This window comes from Pholcus phalangioides, unplaced genomic scaffold (genome assembly GCF_987345545.1).
Source record: "Pholcus phalangioides strain wild (caught in Gottingen) unplaced genomic scaffold, Ppha-v1.0 ptg000027l_1, whole genome shotgun sequence".
NCBI lineage: Eukaryota > Metazoa > Arthropoda > Arachnida > Araneae > Pholcidae > Pholcus > Pholcus phalangioides.
In genome coordinates this window covers 7,992,743-8,012,247 of record NW_028301617.1, presented here as the reverse complement: position 1 = coordinate 8,012,247, position 19,505 = coordinate 7,992,743, and the positions used below count along the sequence as shown (strand labels likewise).

General features: G+C 37.3%; 1 protein-coding gene across 3 annotated transcripts in view; it reads right to left on the bottom strand.

The window, feature by feature from the left end:
- Positions 1 to 3,040: 3,040 nt before the first annotated feature.
- Positions 3,041 to 19,505, bottom strand: part of LOC149068338 (uncharacterized) — a 39,379-nt gene continuing 22,914 nt past the window's right edge. Inside the window, exon 2 of one of the 3 annotated variants that reach the window (XM_089251839.1) lies at positions 3,041 to 5,004. In XM_089251839.1, coding sequence (XP_089107965.1) covers positions 3,981 to 4,883 — 903 coding nt within the window. In that variant the 5' untranslated portion in view covers positions 4,884 to 5,004 and the 3' untranslated portion in view covers positions 3,041 to 3,980. Of the gene's footprint in view, positions 5,005 to 11,443; positions 14,309 to 19,505 lie in introns of those variants that run through there. The other 2 variants (XM_089251838.1, XM_089251837.1) reach the window with 2 other exon arrangements.

Below are 19,505 nucleotides of genomic sequence, written 5' to 3'. Positions count from 1 at the left end.
ACACACGTTAATTGTAACTCCATCAACAGTTCATTAGTTTACAAACAAAGCAGATTGTACATAGACAAACGTCAGAGGCTGATAGCGAAGAGAATCAAGATCAGCCTAGATGGCGCTGCAGTTAAAGGGAACAAACGATCATTCTTTACTTTCCTCCATGGACTTAACGTCATCTTTATTTATTTATTTTTTTACTCCCTTCCTCCATGTTTTACTCCGTACTTGACTATTCAGAACTTGAAACTACCCTGTTTCTTCCCTGAATAATAAGACCAAGACCCTGTTTCTTTCCCAGTTGCATTGTTTTATTATTTAAGTATTATTGTATTATTTAAAGTGACCATACGTCCCGGAATTTTCTGATTTCTAGTCTTGATTTTTTTTACGAAACACGTCTCATTCATATGAAAAAGTTTATTGATAATTTACTCAATGAGGAGGGTAGAGCAAATCAAAAGAAACTCTATGTCACTGATTGAAAATATATATTTCATGGGTTTTTTGAAAGATAAATTATTAATGTCGGGTGGTAAAGACCTCCAAAATTTCCGGATAGGTAAATAAAATACTTCAGAAGTGTTTTGTGATTCAGCGGTGTCAGTATATATTGTTAAATCCATTTGAAGGAAAAGAACTGTTCAAAGGGAAAGTAAATTGGCGTTTAATAATACACTGACCCATTCACGATCAAGGACGTAATATTACGTCCGAATGCCAGTGGAATATAAATCCAAACAAGTTTGTTTTCTTTCCTCTCTCTTCATCACCATAAAACTTTGTTGCAACCCTATAAAATAAAGTATTATTTTTAATCTCTGGATGAGGAAAAAACTTCTATTCTAAGGTTGCATAGGATGTACATGTGCATAAGGGGCCGTTAAAGTATTACGTCATCATCGATGGAGGGGGGGGGGGGTTTCCGATTTGCTGAGTTTTTATGACAAGGGGGGAGGGGGGGTTTGGATAATGCTTACGTCATCAACCACCCCTTGTGAAAATATGAGTTAGGATTCAGAGGGGCAGAGCTGATGCCAAAATTTTTCTGACAAGGGTGGGGGGTCAAAAATTTGTTTACGTAATACTTGAACGACCCCTAAAGGGAAAGAAAACAGGTGAAAAGAGAAATATACTTTATACCTACTATCTCTACCACATCTGCGACCACATGCCCGACGCGAGCATGTAAAAACTCCAAAAAATACGGGAAAAATTTTTAAACAAATGAGAATCGCAAGAATGTCTCTCATTTTTTTTTAATGTGTGGAGAAAGTAATACAGGGAAATTTTGTTGAGTGTCACGCTATGAAAGTTCCTTTACAAAGCTTGGCAAATGCAGCCAATGAGCTTATCGATTGTATTTGTTCGAGCGTATGCGATATGCTCATTGGTTGCATTTGTCAAGGTTAATAGACCACTCTTGGATAAGGTAACCAAAAATTTTCTTTGTGTAGTAGTTACTAAATTGCAGGCTGAGAGCAGCACATCTGGCAACATGAAAGAGGAGCCGCTGTGGTGGTCGAGTGGTCATAGTGACGGACTCGCATCGCGGGGACCCGGGTTCGAGCCTCACCACAGTGGTGGTCGGCTGAAGTTGGTTTTCTGTGGTTCCCAACTTCGAGGAGCAAATGCGAGCCGATCTCCCCGTTAAAAAGTCTCACCACAGAGAGCAACAGTCCTACAAACAGTACAAATATTCAGTCACTACACATCACTCACTTCTGATATATAGATGGCAGCACTGAAAAATCATACACAACACTAGATACGCACTTACACTTCCGGCACAACTCACTAGGTAGTAAATTACCTATGGCAATAGACCTGAGTTGTACTCGGTTTGAAAAAAGAAGGGAAAAAAAACATGAAAGAGGGCCACTGTGTTCTGGAAAAAAAACTATTTTGGACTTAATGGTAAAAATGTTTTTGGCGCTAAAAAATTGTTCCGATGCCTAGATTTTTTTTTTTTTTTTGCGATTTGTCCAGTCCTGGTAGCCATGACTGATCAAAATTTGGAGGGGGGGGGGGGGATTGTCCAAAATCGGTCCGTGCGGAAAATTTTGAGATTCTATCAAAGAAATAATTGGGATTTTTTTTTTTTAAATTTATTAATATATATATATATATATATATAAAACGAAACAATGTTTTTCGGGCATGTATTTTTTCTAAGCTACATGCCCGACCAGGTATGTAAATTTTTTTTAGATTCGTCCAGGCCTGGCCACCAACAAAACTGCTTAACCAATTAATAGTAAAGTTTCTCGAAGACAAAATGGAAATAGCTAAGCAAAACTATTACACAGTTAATCAAATTGCTACACGCCAACTAAATACTGGAATATAAAAATGTCCTCTTCACTTGTTAATACAAAATTCATTGACAGACTGATTATTTATGGAGATGAAGATTTACAAGGGAGAAAAAAAATAGTCATATACCAGTCTTTCAATGAATCTTGTATTAACAAGTGGAGAGGATATTTCTATATGTATGCATGTGGCCATCTGGCGGCCTATGTCATTCTCGAACTACTAGTTGATTGCTGCCGCCGTCCATGTACGGAGCTTTTCAACAGCTCCTAACTATATATATATATACGCTCCAAGGTTCAAATATTCTATCTGCTTCCATACCTTAGATCCTTAGATAGTAGACGATGTGGGGCAGTGATGAATTTTCTTCCTTGTAATTTTCATCACAAATAACCAGTCTTTTAATGAATCTTGTATAAATGCTGAAAACTAACAAATAAAGTACTAGGTGGGGCGGAGGGAACCTGACATTATAAATCGCACACTACCCACTGAAACTGGGGGTGCATGTGTGGTGTAGCAGTAGTAGGTAGGGCCTGCAAAAAAAAAAAAAAAATGGCTCGGGGATCCATGATGTTCTTAAGTCAGCCACCTCGTTGGGCAATTTGCCTGTTGTGGCGTTGTATTTGTATCCTAAGACTCTTAAATGAGCAGTTGTGATCCTTATTTACAAAAATAGAGACTAGAATTGTTTGCATAACTATATATATATATAGGCCTATTTCTATATTATTCCAAACTTCTAATTAAAATTTTTGAAATGGTTATTAAATCCACAATTTACTCTTTTTTTTATCTACTCATAATTTTTTTTTTCGGATAATCAACATGGTTTCTTACCAGTCAGAAATACACAGAATCTGCTCTCTTGACTTTCACTGAATTTGTTGATAAGAATATAAAACAATAGCAATACTTCTGGACATCAAAAAAGACATGACAGTTTTAATCATAGTATTCTATTTTCAAAAAAATCATCAAATCTTATCTTAACATAGAACCTACATAGATAGTAAAATGAAAGTTTTCTGAGTAATATCATGCAGATGAAAATGGGAGTCCCTCAGAGATCGGTAATGGGACCGCTGCTATTCATAATTCTTGGAGTGAAACGCGGAGTTCATGCCCTATTTCAACAATAACACAGCCACAATCCTTGAAATCAGAGATAAACTATCAATAGTTAAAGGCATAGGAAAGAATATAGTACTTGAAACGAGAGTACGCACGTCGTGCGTACGGGGTCTAAAAGAGAAGGATGAGTAAATGCATGAGATACAGGAAAGAGATATGCAATAATTTTGTAAGCAAACCTTTATTTGAAAATGGCACAATCAATTGCAATCTTTTTTATATATATAAAAACACATTCCCTTCAGAACAAAAAATTTCACAGAACTAATCACCGTTGATTCAATTTCGAAGCACTGGATCCCACGAAAATTACAAAAAATGGTGACGTGGTTGTGAAATTTTTTTAAGTGGAAAAACCATTTATTTCCTTTAAACAATGCTTTGCAGCAGCGTTAATGTTTGTTGTGATTTTTGAGATAACCATGGGTGAAAAAACTTCTACCACAACATTCACACTCGTACTGCTTTTCACCAGTATCAATTTTTTCCTGAATTTTCAAGATAACGCGGCAAGAACATTTTTGCAGCAGATATCACACTCGTGTTGTTTCTCCAGTGTGGGATAGCACGTGTTTTTTCAAACCGCACAACAATAAAAAACTCTCACCACAGATTTGACACTCGGGTGACTTATCTCCAGAATGAGCATTTATATGATTTCGCAAGCGATTCGAAGAACAAAATCTTTTCCCACATGTTTCGCACTCAAAAGGCATCTCTCCGGTGTGGACTCTTAAATGATCCATTAATCCAGAACTCTTCAAATATCTCTTACCACATAACTCACACCCATAAGGCTTTTCTCCAGCATGGGCATTCATGTGCGTCTTTAAATGAGATGGTTGCATAAACTTTTTACCGCAAATCGTGCACTCACATGGTTTTTCTCCAGTGTGAATTCGTGTGTGATATATCAAATGCGATACCTGCAAAAACCTCTTTTCGCAAAATTCACACTCGTACGGCTTCTCACCAGTGTGAATTCGCTTGTGATTTTTCAAGTAACTTGATACTTTAAACCTTTTACCGCAATTTTCACATTCATATGGCTTTTCGCTAGAGTGAATCCGCTTGTGATTTTTCAAGTCAGTTGATTGCGTAAACCTTTTACCACAATTTTCGCATTCGTATGGCTTATCGCCTGAGTGAATCCGTTTGTGTCTTCCCAATTCCAAAACCTTTCTACCGCAAATCTCGCACGTATATGGCTTTGCCCCACTATGAACTAATCCGTGTTTCGTTAATCCATTGCTTGTGTAATAGCTCTTGTTATGAAGATCAAAGTGATGTTTCTTCTCTCCAGTGTGATATATGACTTGGTCTACCAGTTCAGAGTCACTCAGGAATGTTTCACCAGAAAAATCACAGTCTTGTGGTTCCTCATTGATTCGAACGTTGCTTTGAGCATCTGAATGGGCAATCTCCTCATTAAGCATCGCCTGGGAGTTAATTGCTTTGTGTTAATCGAATATACTGGTTTGAATAAATCGAATACGAAAATTTTGCTCAAGCTTTCGCAGCTAGTGTCGACATTCATTGGACAGCATTGACAAAAATCTGCAAAAAAAGAAAAAAGTTAAATAAAAAGAGGTTTTTGGTTTGCGAAATTTCCCTTCTTGTTTTTCTAACGTAAATTTTCACTTAAATTATATCAATACATTAAAATTCTCCTTGTATCACGAAATTGTTCCGAGTGGCTTTTTGCAACAATCCTCTTAGTTTATACAAAAGAATCCCATTCCCAATGAACACTGAGGAAACGAAAGAAATTAATAACGAAAGAATTCTTATTAATAATCTGATGCGTTCTCGTTGAGATTTAACTTCGTTAAAATCTCGTTTTAATGAAGCAATTTCCGTTCAAAATATTACAACAACGAAAAATCTGTATGGACGGAGCTGATCGAAATTTAATTATTCTTACTAAAACCAGTTTCAATCATTTCCTCCACTCACAAAGCAGCTGGCACAAACTGAAACATTCCCGGGAATTATCCACATAACACATCATATTTATGTAGACGTGGTTATCGATGCACATGACATCATTAAACGCATCTGCCTTCAAGAGGCATACATGGCTTGTGGCTTCAGTGCATAACAATGTATACGGTACCTTAGTCTGGACATGTACTCATCTCTATCATTTTGGTAGTGAAATACTGGAGCGCCTTGTATAGTAACGGATTCGTTAAACATCTATTGCTGTAACGACTGTTCCCTAAAAGCGATTCTCTAACGAGTATATAGCGAGTGTAATGTTGTGTGTTTTATGGATCGGAACTGACCAAAAACCTTTTCCTACAAACATCGCACCCATAAGGCATTTCTTAGTCGTGAATTATTTTTTTTTTTTGTTTCGGCGAAAACTGGAGCTTCCCGAGAAGCTTTGACTGTCTTATCAGACTGTTCGTATTTGATTGTTCTTATCATATGACATATGCGGATAATGTCGTAAAACACGGGATCCTATGGGTTGGACGTACGGTCAGTAAGGTGGATTTGGGGAAAAACAAGAAAAGACTAGGCAGTGTTGTACACTGCTGCAGTTATTTTCATGAAAACGACAATCGTATATAGCAAACTGAAATTAACATAATTTTCTGTACAACAAAATGCTGCGATGGGAGGAATCTTAGCTCATGTTCAAATACATCAGCAATGGAAAAACAATTTCTAATCCACATCCATACTTCACTCGGGCTCGTCAGACGCCGCTCGAGTTATCCGAGGCGTTGCGTACAAGTTGATGCCATAAGTCTTTTTGCTGCAAATTACTGGCTCAACCGTTGATCCTAGAGGCATACTTCCAATTACAAAAATATCAACGTGTAGGACTCAGATAAGTCACTCATATATTTGGTAGGGATTGTATACTTTACAAAATAAAACAAAAATTAACGTTTAATTTGGTCGCCCTGTCCTAAAAAACCCAATAACAAAGTTGTTGTCCTGTCTCTCCTGAGCCCAAAAAAAAAACGTTTCAAGTGCAATATTCACTGAGACATTCGAATTCGAAAAGTTCTGAAAATGAGTTAAAGAACAGCACAAACAGAAAAGCTGGAAGATGGGGGGCATGCATTGTATATTCGCGACAGTACAGCGCTTTACGCCCGAGTGGCGTGGTGGTAAGATGCTCGTCTACCACAGTGAAGGTTGCTGTCACGGTCCCGAGTTCGAACCCAAAAGAGGATATATATATACATAGATAAGATATTTTTTCCCAACGAACTTGAGGCGGCCACCGATAGACAGCGCCTTCATTTCCTAACCATCTCATTAATGGCTGTAAAGTGCAATATGGCCAGAGCTGGCGTTTGGTGAATACAGCGTTTTGGGTTCGGCCCGGAAGAAGTTACAAGTCTGAGATACAGACTTGTAACCCAGAATAAATTGTAACACACACACTCCTCTTCAAAACAGCACTTGGCTCACTCGGATCGGATAAGTCGTTTCTGAGATATGATTCTGTTTATAAACACGTGCTGAATCCGGAAAACACTGCGCGCAGGTCGTGACGTCCGAAGTGGTACTAACTGAAACTTTCATTCTTTCTCTTTAAAACGAGACCAAGAAAGTGGCACTATTTTCATTTTTTGTCGAGTTATTGAAGTTTGAAATTACTTCGACAGAAACTATCGCTCATTTGGGCGCGATTGCCTCCCAACACTTGGCATCACCTTTAAAAATGTTTTCAAGTCTAAATTTCTGAAGAAGGGGCGGTAGAATAATGACTTTGGGAACCCTCTGACCTAGGGTATGAAAAGTGATCGGATGGGGAGGAAGAGTGGGTGGAAATCCACCTCCATGCTTCCGAAATAGCAATAGTAAACTTTCTGGTAAACGAGGAAGGAAGGCGATCACCCCACATGTTTCCACCGACGTCATACGGTGCTTCTGTGGTATGGACCGTTTTTTCGTGAAAATTTAACAACGCAGCGCTCTTCTCCAATATGAGCTAATCTGTGTTTTCTTGATTTATTGCTTGTAGAATAGTTTTTCTCACCACCATTAGGTTGATATGGCTTCTCTCTACTGCCGACGTGCCAACTTTTGGAATCCGGAGATTCTCACGAGATGGGGATCCTCCTCCCGTAGATCCCCCTCCAGGGGTCTCATAGACCCCGATCAAAAAAAAAATGTTTTTAATCAATTAAGAAAAAGTTCCAACCTACCCATCCCTTCCCCAGGCAGATCCTGCATTGTCCCTGAGCAGAATATATATAATTCAATGTCAGTCTTTCCATGCAGAATAGAGAAATCACATATCTACATACTGTTCATAAATATGTGTTTCCTTTCGTGGATGCTATCAGTGATTGATAATCTTGGGTATACGACGACGGTAGTCATTGACGTCACGACAACATGAAAGCTCGCGGAAAATCTAATTTTCTGCCAAAATCCAGAGAGCACAAGGAAGGGTGAAAAATCTGGAGTCTCCAGCCCAAATCCGGAGAGTTGGCAGGTCTGCTCCACTGTGAAATACTTCTTGGTTTACCAATCTAGAGCCGCTCGAGATCTTTTCACCAGAAAAATCACCGTCGTATAATTCTTTCTTGATGCTAAATCTATCTCGAGCATTTCAGTGGGAACTCTTTTCATTGGACATTCCTTCGGAGTCAATTATTTTCTACTCGCTCAACGAAGAACATGATCTGTTTCTAAAAATATCATGTTCTTGTGGTTGTCTACGGTAGGCCTCTCAAGATCCTCTAGGTCAGATAATTTCATGGAACTTTTACACGGCTTTTTACCCTGTTTCGAAACCGTTGTTCGTCAAAAAAACAAAAAAAAATCTTTGTTCCATTTCCATTGCGTTCTTGAACAGATACCTTGCTCTAACGTCAACCAAGATCCAGTGTCAAAGCAATCGCGTTTACTCCATCACTTTTGCTAATTGTCGTAGTAGATGATTTCTCGACACCAACATAGGCACTTATAAGTGTAGCGAAAGTTGTATTCGAATCAGTAGTAAAATGTACAATCTTCATAATCTTTCAATATTTCTAATTTGAACTAAATAATTTCATAGTATTTATTACTGTGAATGTTGACATTCATTCGGTAGCATTGAAAAAATCCGCATAAAAATTTTTTTTTAAAAGTGAGTTTCTTTTAAAAACAAAAACCCATTATTATTATTTTTTTTTCAATTTTAACTTGAACTATTTCAATACTTCACAATAAATTCTTTACAAAGTTTCTCCGAGAGACTTTCTGCAGCACTTCTGGTTTATATAGTAGACGATCACTGTCTACTTCTCAATTGGCCCTTTTTATCCATGACCTCTAGGGAGCCGTCGCTAAAAGCTCACAAACTGATGTTATTTTCTTAGATTTCTCAAAATACAAATACAACACCGCAACAGGCAAAACGCCCAACGAGGTGGCCGCAGCCTCATCTGACCTCTACCCGCCTCTGCATATAAGTGTTTTCTAAATTCTTTCAAAAATTGAGGACATTCAAATTTCATGAAACACATTTCTGAGAAGGAAAGGGAAAAAAATGAGGTGCCAAAATGATAGGTATGAATGATTCGTATTTTTCAAATATTTTGCATCATTTCAATTTTCAGGAACATAATCAACCATCGTGTTACATTTTTATTCTACATCTCGCACCCCCAAAAATGCTTTCCTGGGGACACCCCGGATTAAGAACCACTAGTCTAGTACATACTTCTTCTAATACCATCTACTATAGATGAGATAAGACAAGGTTCAGTGAATCTTATATAACCCATCTGATAAGAAGGGAGTTCAGTCAACACCACCAATAGAACACGCCTCCGCACGAAGCTTGTGACGTCAATGAAGAAGGCCATTTCTCCTATTGCCATTGAATATACTGCAAAAAAGGTAAAGATATATGCATACGTCGGCCTGCTACATTCAATGCAATAGGCGAAATGGCCTTCTTTCAGTAACGTGACGAGCTTCGTGCGGAGGCCTTGTTCTATAGGTGGTGTTAGTCCAGTGCGATTGACCCTCGGATTTGATTGACATGTTTTATGAGCAGTGCAACTGATCCTCGTCCAAATCACGGGTCCGATCAGTAACTGGCAAATGCCTCTCAAGATTACTAAACCGGTTCTCTCTCTCTCGTGAGAGTTTCACGTAAACTTTCACCTCCCGAATTTTCTTTTACTCACTATTAATAACTCCTATATCCTCCTATGTAACCAAACCTATATTTTTTCCTATTACCTCCTATGCTTCTGAAATTTGAGACCCCTACACTGCAAACATCGAGAAGCTGGAGAATCAATACAAAATAAAAATCCTCCCGTTTTATCCCAACACCACCTATATAAGGTGGTCTCGGCACGAAGCTTGTGATGTGTCACTGAAGGCTATCTCACCTATAGCCATTGGATATATTAAAAAAGGGGTAAAGATGGCGCATGCGTCGGCTTGCTATATCCAATGGCTATAGGTGAAATGGCTTTCTTCTACAGTTGGTGCTCCTTTGTGTCTGTTTCCGAACTAAAATTCGAACGTAAGCTCAAACTAAAAATTTGCGTGCATCAACCCCCTTAAATTTAGTTTCTTTCCACATACCACAGTTAACTGAAACGTACTCCCCTCCACTGTCGTTGAATCACCTATGCCATTTATATTATCGAAAAATCTAAAACATTTTTCTGTTACCATCAATCGCATTCTCATGTATAGGCCTCGGCTAACATTATTGTTCAAATAAATAATACAGCGACAGCCTATTCCAATTAATACGGATGCAATGAAAGGAATTTAGATGCGCTCTACGGTTATCAGCTGTGGCAACTCGTCATCGACTTGTTGGACCATGGGCGTTGATACGGGGGGCGGCTCAGTGGCAAAGGTAAAGCCGACTGACCTAATATATTTGCGTATATGTTATGGTAGTAAAACCTAGGGTTTACCAAGTCGAATTGGTAGAAGCCCGAGAAAAACTTGTAAACATATACATTTTGGACATTTACTAATTTTCACGAATGTGAATGACTAATTAATTATGATTTTAATTAGCGTCGGGATCGTTGTGATTAATAAATGACAAGTTTTCAAATTTATGAAAATTAGAGAAATCGCATTTTTACTAATTTTCATGAAAGTTGGTAAATGTCAGCATTTACCGAAGTGCTTGGTGAAAGTCCGAAATGCATACGTTTACAAGCGTTTTTCGAGCTTTTACTTTTTTTTTTATCGTCGGGTGGCCCCACTATGCCCCCCCCCCTCCGGTGACGTCTCTGATTCCACCAATATTCGTTAGGATTCAGGAGGGCAGAGCTGATAACATATTGCTGACGGGGGGGGGGGGGTCAAAAATGGCTAAAAGTTTGCTGACGTAATACCTCAATGCCCCCCCCCCCCCCCCAATACTATAGAAGTATGTACAGATGTAGGGTGCGTTAAAACCTTAAAAACTTATTAAAAGATACAAATGAAGATTCCCGAATGTGGAATCAGAAATCATATTTTTTTTAATAATAAAAAATAGCTCCAGAAGTCAGATGGTGCTGAGATTGAAAATCCGAAGCAAATCAGGCTGTCGATAAATTGGATGAATTCGTGTGAAAGAACTTCGATGCCGGCAGCCTTTTATTCGCTTTTTAGCACCATTCATCTTCGACTTTTAGAACTTTTTTTTTTCAAAAAGAAAAAAAAAATCCGATCACACCTGTGATTCCACGCGTGAAAACCACAATTTCTTTGTTTTGACGAACTCGATATTTCGATCTCTAGCAGGATCCTAGCATTATGCATGAACCAGACGCAGAAAGAAACACTAAATGATGAACTTAATAGAAACAACTTCATTCAAATTTTTGGATGATTCAATCTTTTCTGGTCCCTTTTAACATCGAATCAACAAAGTTCGGCGGAGTACTTGTGGAGCCAATCACACGGAAAATGCCATGAACCTAGGCCTACGATACACACAGTATATTTAATAATTAACCAAAATTTTGTTCAAAGAAAAACATTTTATTATAAAAACAAACTTCGGCAAACTTGAAATAGGTTCTATAACATAAGCTGATAAGTATCTCAATTTCCGCATTACCGCAATATGTGGCCCTCATTCAAGCATTTCATTTCCTCTAGCTTTTGTCTTGAATATCTTAAACGAAGTAGTAGTAGTCGGAGTGATTATGGCATCATTTGCATTTCATAAGATATATATATTTTGACTATAAATCTTTGAGAGAATTCCACTAATCCTCTAAATTAAGCAATGAAGTGTGGCGTAAAGAGGATGCATAGTCCATTGTTTAGTTCCAGGATGGTAAAATCTCTTCGATGTGGATTGTTTCGTGCGTTTATGTTGAAAACATCCGATAAGCGCTTTTCATATGTTCTTGTAAGTATACATATTTATTCTGTGTGCTGAAATATTCATTTATTCCTAGGAGGAATGTATACATGTGAGTTTTAGAGGAAACCTCAGGCATGAGCATTACCAACGACGGCCAGTGAAGTAAAAGTCCTCAAGTAGTGGGCGAAAGCGTGTCGGCTTGAACGCGAACGGGCGTGCACTCGACTAAATACGGTACTAGATATATTGTATTTTCCACACTTCGGACTTTACTCGGGTGGATTTTTTTGTGTTTCTCTAAAGTATGCATTTGCGAGAACTTTCTACCGCAATGTTCACACTCATACCGATCGTCACCAGTGTGGACTTTTCTGTGTACGTTCAGCGCCCACCTCGACAAAAAACTTTCACTACAGAAATCACAATTGTATATTTTTCTTTCAGTATGAGTTTTTTTGTGTACGTCCAAGTGGTATGATAGACAAAACCTTTTGTTGCAAAACTCACACTCGTGCAATTTTTCTCCAGTGTGCGCGTACAGGTGGTTTTTCAAATGGAACGATTCTGTGAAACCTTTACCACAGATTCCGCATTGATATGGCTTCGTATTGTTGTGAATTCTTTTGTGCACTTTCAGGTTCCATTTTTTCGAAAAGCTTTTGACACACTGATCACATTTATATCGCTTTTCCTCAATGTTAATTTTTTTGGGCTTTTCCGAGCTAGACAACAGCGAAGCGCTTTCGTCACTAATCTCACCCTCGTGTAATTTTTCCCCAGCGTGGGCTAGTTTGTGTGTGTTCAAACCGGGTAAGACCTTAAAATTTTGACCACTGATATCACATTTATTCAGCTTTTTCTTAGAATGCACATTTTTATGATTACGCAAACCATTCGAACAAGAAAAATTTTTACCACAAAACTCACACTCATATGGCTTCTCTCCAGTATGGACTCTTCTATGAATTCTTAACACAGTATTATTTGAATAACGTTTACCACATATTTCGCACACATAAGGCTTCTCGCCGCTGTGCACAAGTTTGTGTGACTTCAAAGTTGACGAAGTAAGAAACTTTTTACCACAAATTGTGCACTCAAACGACTTTTTTCCAAAGTGAGTTTTCAGATGCGAGGACAAACTAGTTTTAGCGGTAAAATTCTTGTTACAAAGCTCGCATTTATATGGTTTTTCCCCGCTGTGAATTCTCTTGTGAGTTTTCATGTAAAATGAATGCAAAAACCTTTTGCCACAGATATCACACTCGTTGAACTTTCTTCTAGAGTGGACTGGTAAGTGCTTGCTCAAGCTTCTCTGTGTTGCAAATGTTCTATTACAGGTTCCACACTTATATGGCTCCTCTTCAGAGCACAGAACTTCATGATTACACAAACTCGTCGAACAGGAAAAGAGTTCACCACTAAACTCGCACTCACATGGCATTTCTCCAGTATGGAGTCTTCTATGATCCTTTAGTGAAGATTTTTTTGCATAACTTCTTCCGCATGTCTCACACACACAAGGTTTGCCTCGGCTGTGCACATTTTTGTGTACCTTTAAATTAGAGGAATGTCGAAACTTTTTACCACAAATTGTGCACTCAAATGGTTTTTCTCCAGTGTGGATTAATTTGTGTCTCCCTAAGTCGTATTTATTCGAAAATCCCTTACCACAAAACTCACAAACGTGTGGTTTATCTTGACCGTGGACTTTGGCATGATTCTTTAGATTCGAAGGATAACGGAAAGTTTTTCCGCAGAACTCACACGCATATGGCTTCTCTCCACTGTGGATTAATCTGTGTTGTCTCAATTCATTGTTTGTGGAATAGTTTTTGTCACAAACACCACACTGGTGTAGTCTTTTCCTAGTATGCGACTTTATGATGGACTCGACTGGAAAGCTTTTCTCGAAAACATCATTCTCATACGCCTTCTCTCCACAACGAGGTCTTTCGTCGCTGACCAATCCAGAGCCACCAAGAAGCTCTTCATCAGCAAAACCACAACAGCGCGTTTCTTTCTTGATATGAATGGTATTTTGAGCATCCGAGTGGGAACTCTTCTCACTGGGCATTTCCTCCGAGTGAATTATTTTGTGTTCACTCAATGGGCAGCTTGACAAGGATCTGTCACTGTAAATATCACGTTCTCGTGCTTCTTCGGGATGCTTCGTCTGTGAGGTTTCTAAAGCAGACGATTGCGAAGACATTGCATGCGGCCTTTGATCGGTCTCTACTTCATGATTCGTTAAAGAAGCGTTTATTTCTTTTGCTTCGAATTCTTGAGCAGATGGTACTCGTTTTGAATATGACAATGTTGTCAGTGACGAAGCATCCAGGCAATTGTATCCAACTTCATCCGATTCGTTCATTTTCATAGAAGATAATTTCTCCATACATGTAGTTACTGATTAGAACATGGAAAGGTGAATTTAAATGAAAAGTTCGCAACAGGATCTTCGTAAAGTTATATTTCTAATTGAAATCAATAATTTTTCCCACAATGTCACAGTGAGTGATTGTGTCGAAATTCATTTGACAGCAATGGAAAAATCTGCAAAAAAAGCAAAATAAATGGGTTTTGGTTTTGAAGGAAGAAATACAATATCTTTTTCTCAATTTCCACTAACATTTCAACTAGCAATACGTCACGATACATTCTCTCATAACGAAATTTTGAGACATTCCAACTGCTGTATGAATAGCATAGAGTATCTCTTTGATATCAACGAAATTTTCATAATAAAGAAATATTATATTTCCATAATAAAGAAACATATATATAGATCCCGCTTCCCCCCCCCCCCCACTCTTCGATTATCTCTAATGTAAGGCACATTGATAATAGCATTTTCACTGAGCTACGTTCATTCAAAATGCATAGCTGCCAACTTTTGAAAATGAAAATTCGGGAGATTTTCGCGCAAACCCGTATTTTATGCTTAAACCACTCCCTAATAAATACAATAGGGATTTTTCCAAATAAAATAGGGATTTTCCCAAACATAAAGTTAAAGCGTAGGGAATAAAATCCCTACTCAAAAACAAGTCAAATTAAAATAGGGATTTTCCCAAACATAAAGTTAAAGCGTAGGGAATAAAATCCCTACTCAAAAACAAGTCAAATTAAAATAGGGATTTTACACACATGGAAGTTAAACCCTTGGGAATAAAATTCCTACGCAAAAAACAAGTGAAATTGGAGGCCAAAACTTCAAAGATGTAAAAATAAATATTGTGTTCAATCAGAAACGCTGTGAACAAACATTCTGCGGGAATGACCCCAAAATCATCGGAAGATGAAGGAAACCACCGTCAATTTTTTAAGAACACTGACTTTTTGTGACACTTGCTTGATGTTTTTTTTTCATTTTACGAGTGATGATGGTAGTCTTTCCATGCCCGATGTTTATGTCCGTAACACAACTTGTACAAAAAGGAAAAGTCGGCCCTCTTCTGGAACGTTTGATGAAAGGAAATTCATCGGAATAAGTATCTTTAAAATTGATTAAATATGTTTTTGCTTATCAGTATTCATGCTTTGTTATATCGCACGTACGTAACTTCAACAAAAGAAATTTTGACCATATGCGACCAGGACTATTGGCTGCTATTTATCCAGAACTATTGACTGCTAAGCCATTTCCCTGCACGATAAGACAAACAACTTTCTTGTGCAGTTGAAAGTTGTAAGGAGGGTTTGTAAAACTTCCTTAAAAAGGGAATTTCCCCATTTACGACGTGTGACGTCATTTCGAAAGGGAAAAAAAGGGCTTCATGACCCACAAGAAATTCCTTAGGGACTGTTTTCATAAGCGGGGATTTTTTTTTAATGAAGTAGGTAATTTTTAGGGACAATTAGGGATTTTTGTGATTTTCGTAAAAATTCGGGAGATTTAAGAACTTTTCGGGAGGTCGAGCGATGAAGCTAAAATTTGGGAGACTTGGCAGCTATGAAAATGTCACCGCAACGAAAAGTTTAAAATTTTCTGACCAACATTAAATTATCGAAACTTGAATAGTACGGCGCGGCGAGTAGAAAAACAAAACCAAAAATTGCAATGACAACCATCTAATACTGGAGAAAAAGAAATTTGTCACGTCAATAATTGTGGAAAACAAACTGTGTCCCTGATTGAGGTGGATTTTTCTTTTCTTTTTTAGTGTTACAGGGATGTAACACTCACCTCCCCCCCCCCCCCCCGACTACTTTAGCGCACACCAACTCCAGTCATGTTAATTTCCAACTAGTGGAGTTGGGTGGGAAATGAAGATGCTATCTATCGATGGTCGCCCCAGGCTTGATAGGTAAAGAACTTTTTCCGACGTTCTTTTGGCTGGATTCGAATCCCCTGACTGGTCACTCAAGAAGCGTTAAACTTCGTGAAATATAAAAATTACCCTTGACGTCTACTTGCTGTTTCTAGTCTAGGACATATTTAGTCTCTGAAATATTTAGTTTTTTTATCGAGATGCACACTACAACACCAGTGAAGCAGCTGCTGAAGAACCATTCAGATAATAACACGACACCTGGCAGTAGCGTCCATCTGACTTTAGCCCTTGCAAATTTTAGCTTTGGACGTACCTGAAAATGTTGTGTACAGTGGTCAGATTGCAAACTTGGGCGAATTGAAAGCACATCCACATCATTACTATGGCATACTCTGTCGGATCTGTTGTTGAACAAGTATTTTTGCACTTCCACCACATGGCCAGAACACAGTGGACAACATATTCAACATTTCTTGTGCAAGTTTTTGTTGTTTGTTTAATGTCTTTCCAGGGTTCATTGATATATATTGTGATTATATATCCAAGATATTTATTTTCACAATATCATTATATACATATATATATATATATATATATTAATATAATATTTTTGATATTTTCAGTCAAAAATACACATTAAATGTATCAATATGTATAATTATATGATATTTGTATGATGCCAATGAATTTACATGTGAATTCTTGGAATTTTTCAATCGGAAATTGGTTAATCAGTAAATAAATAGATTTGTTCAAAAATAGATGTATTCAATCTAGAATGATTTGATATTTTCAGTCTCATATTTCTATTTGAGAATGATTTAATATTTTCAGCTGAGAAGGGTTTGATATTTTTCATTTGAGAAAAGTTTGATATTTTTAGTCGAGAAAGGTTTGATATTTTTAGTCGAGAAAGGTTTGATATTTTTAGTCGAGAAAGGTTTGATATTTTAATTTGAGAATGGCTTCATATTTTCATTGGCAAATGAATGAAGCATGACGTTTACCGTTGACTAGTGCAAGGTCGCTAATTTTGGTTCGAACAACCCACATTTCTCTTACGAGTTGAATGGTGTCACTATCTCGAATGCAACTATGATCACTGATTTGGGAATTCCCATTGAAAAACGGCTTCGGTTTTCTGAAAATTGTTCAGCGAGCGGCAGTCAAAAAAGCAAACAGAATGCTTGGTTTCATTTTCAAAAAGGTCTCTTCGCATTCTCTTAAAGTCATTCTCCTGCTTTCCCAGGCTTAGTCGTCCTTGATGGAGTATACTGTAAGATTTTGGAGACCATACCTACAGAGGGACATAGACTTGGTTGAAAGGGTTCAGAGAAGAGCTACGCGTGTCAGGATTGCCAAAAACCCGGGACTTTTCTGGGTTTTTGTGAATATGCTGTTTGCAATGTTACATATCAATGCGCATACTAAGTGTAATAAATACAAAAATAGTTTGTATTCATCCATTTAGACGTATATACTTAGTAATTAATGTTCTAATATCATGCTAATTAAATTTTAATATCAAATTAGTATTAGTGAGATTGAGCTATTTTTAAAATGTTAAATCTTAATTTCTTTAAAACGTTTCTGAGCTTCTCTGTACTTTGCATATGTTATGATAACATTCTCCTCTCCTGTGAAAAAAATATTCTTGTTATTCAGCCGGTAATTTATTTACTAATTTCTTTAAAAAAAATTGTTTTACTAAAGACTATATGGGGAGGGAGGTTGCAGGCTAGCAAATGATTTTTTAGAGAAAAACCTAGTGCATTTTTTTAGGTGGGCCTGTACTTTATACAGTGAATACCACTGATAATGTTTTTCAAAAAACCATTGTGAAAAACTTTGTAAGTGGGAAAATGCTATAAACTGGAAATGTTAATGAGAATTTGTTGGAGTCATGGGACCATGAAAATAAGTTGTATTAAGCGGAAAAATGTTTTACATGGGAAAGTTATAAGCAGGATCGACTGTATATGTTAGAATAACATTCTCTGCTCTCATGCAAATAAATTGTATTCAGGTGATATGAAATGCAGTGGAACTCCTGTATAATGATAGTAAAGGGACCGGTGAAACTTACTATTAGACAGAATATATTAACACTATGGAAAGTGTACCAGAACCAGAGAGTAATATTGTTGTATAGGTGGTTTATCGTTGTACAGGGTATTGTTATATTACATAAAAAACCTATGTGATATAACATGTTCCTTCCTAAGCAAAAGGCTTGAGGGAAATACAAACCGTATTGAAAGTAACAGATGTGGCAACTTCCTCAGATGCTCATTTCATTAATTTGAGGAAAAAAAATCTGATGTATGGAATTAACATGTTTTTTTTCTTCAAAATGGATATTATGAAAGCTTTTTTATAAGGTTGAGATCGATAGTTATCAATGTTATTGCACGACCATCTAACTCATAAGTAGGTCCAGCATATAATTTTATAAATAATTTTCTGAGCTTATCTCCAAGTGCATTCAGGAATTTGAAAACAAAGAATTAAGTTTTTAAAATTACTGATGTGGCTAAAAACTCCAAATTTCTATATTTCCACGGTGAAATATGCACTTTTAACATTGATTTTTGAGGCACTCATCCTGTGCTTATCCTTCATAGTGATGCTGATGTTTATTATGTGAACAGGCTCATATAGGATGTTTACTAAATTAATTTCTGCATAGGTTATAAAAAAATAAAGGCTAAAAAGGTTTTGTCATTTTGCTAAAGACTATAAATAAGTGGGATTTGTGAGCTACACACATGGTTTTTACCAAAAACTCAGTGGGTTTTTGGTTGTAGGCGGGCCTGTACCTTTCCTATACATAACATTCTATTCTTCCATACAAAGAAATTGTATTCAGCTGGCAATTTATAGTTGAAAAAATAAACCCAAGGATAGAAAGGTATATATAGGTAAGTTGATTTGCTAGAGACTATGTAAGTGAGATTTAGGGGCTGTAAAATGATTATTAGCAAAAACTCAGTGGGTTTTTGTAGGTGGGCCTGTACTTCGTATACGTTTTAGGGTAACAATTTATTCTCCCATGCAAAGAAATTACATTCAGCTCTATAATATTAATGTCTATTTTAAAAAAATAACTAATACTTAAAAAGGTACAGTTGTTTTGCTAATGATAAATGTAAGTGGGATTTTGCTAACAAATGATTTTTATCAAACTTTTGAGCAAAAACTCAGCGGGCTTTTGTAGGTGGGCCCAGTTTGCCAACCCTGACGCATGTCCTTATTGGCACATGGGGCTTGAGTTATGAAGAAAGACTTCATTTTTTTGAATATGTTTACATTGGATGAACGCAGGTGTCAGGGTGATATGATCAATGTTCAAAATTTTCAACGGGATTGATAGGATAGACCATGAATTATTAACACAACATCAATCAACTGCTTTTACAAGGGGACACCAGTATCAATTGGTAAGAGGAAATTCTCGGTTGTGGTGTCACAGGGAA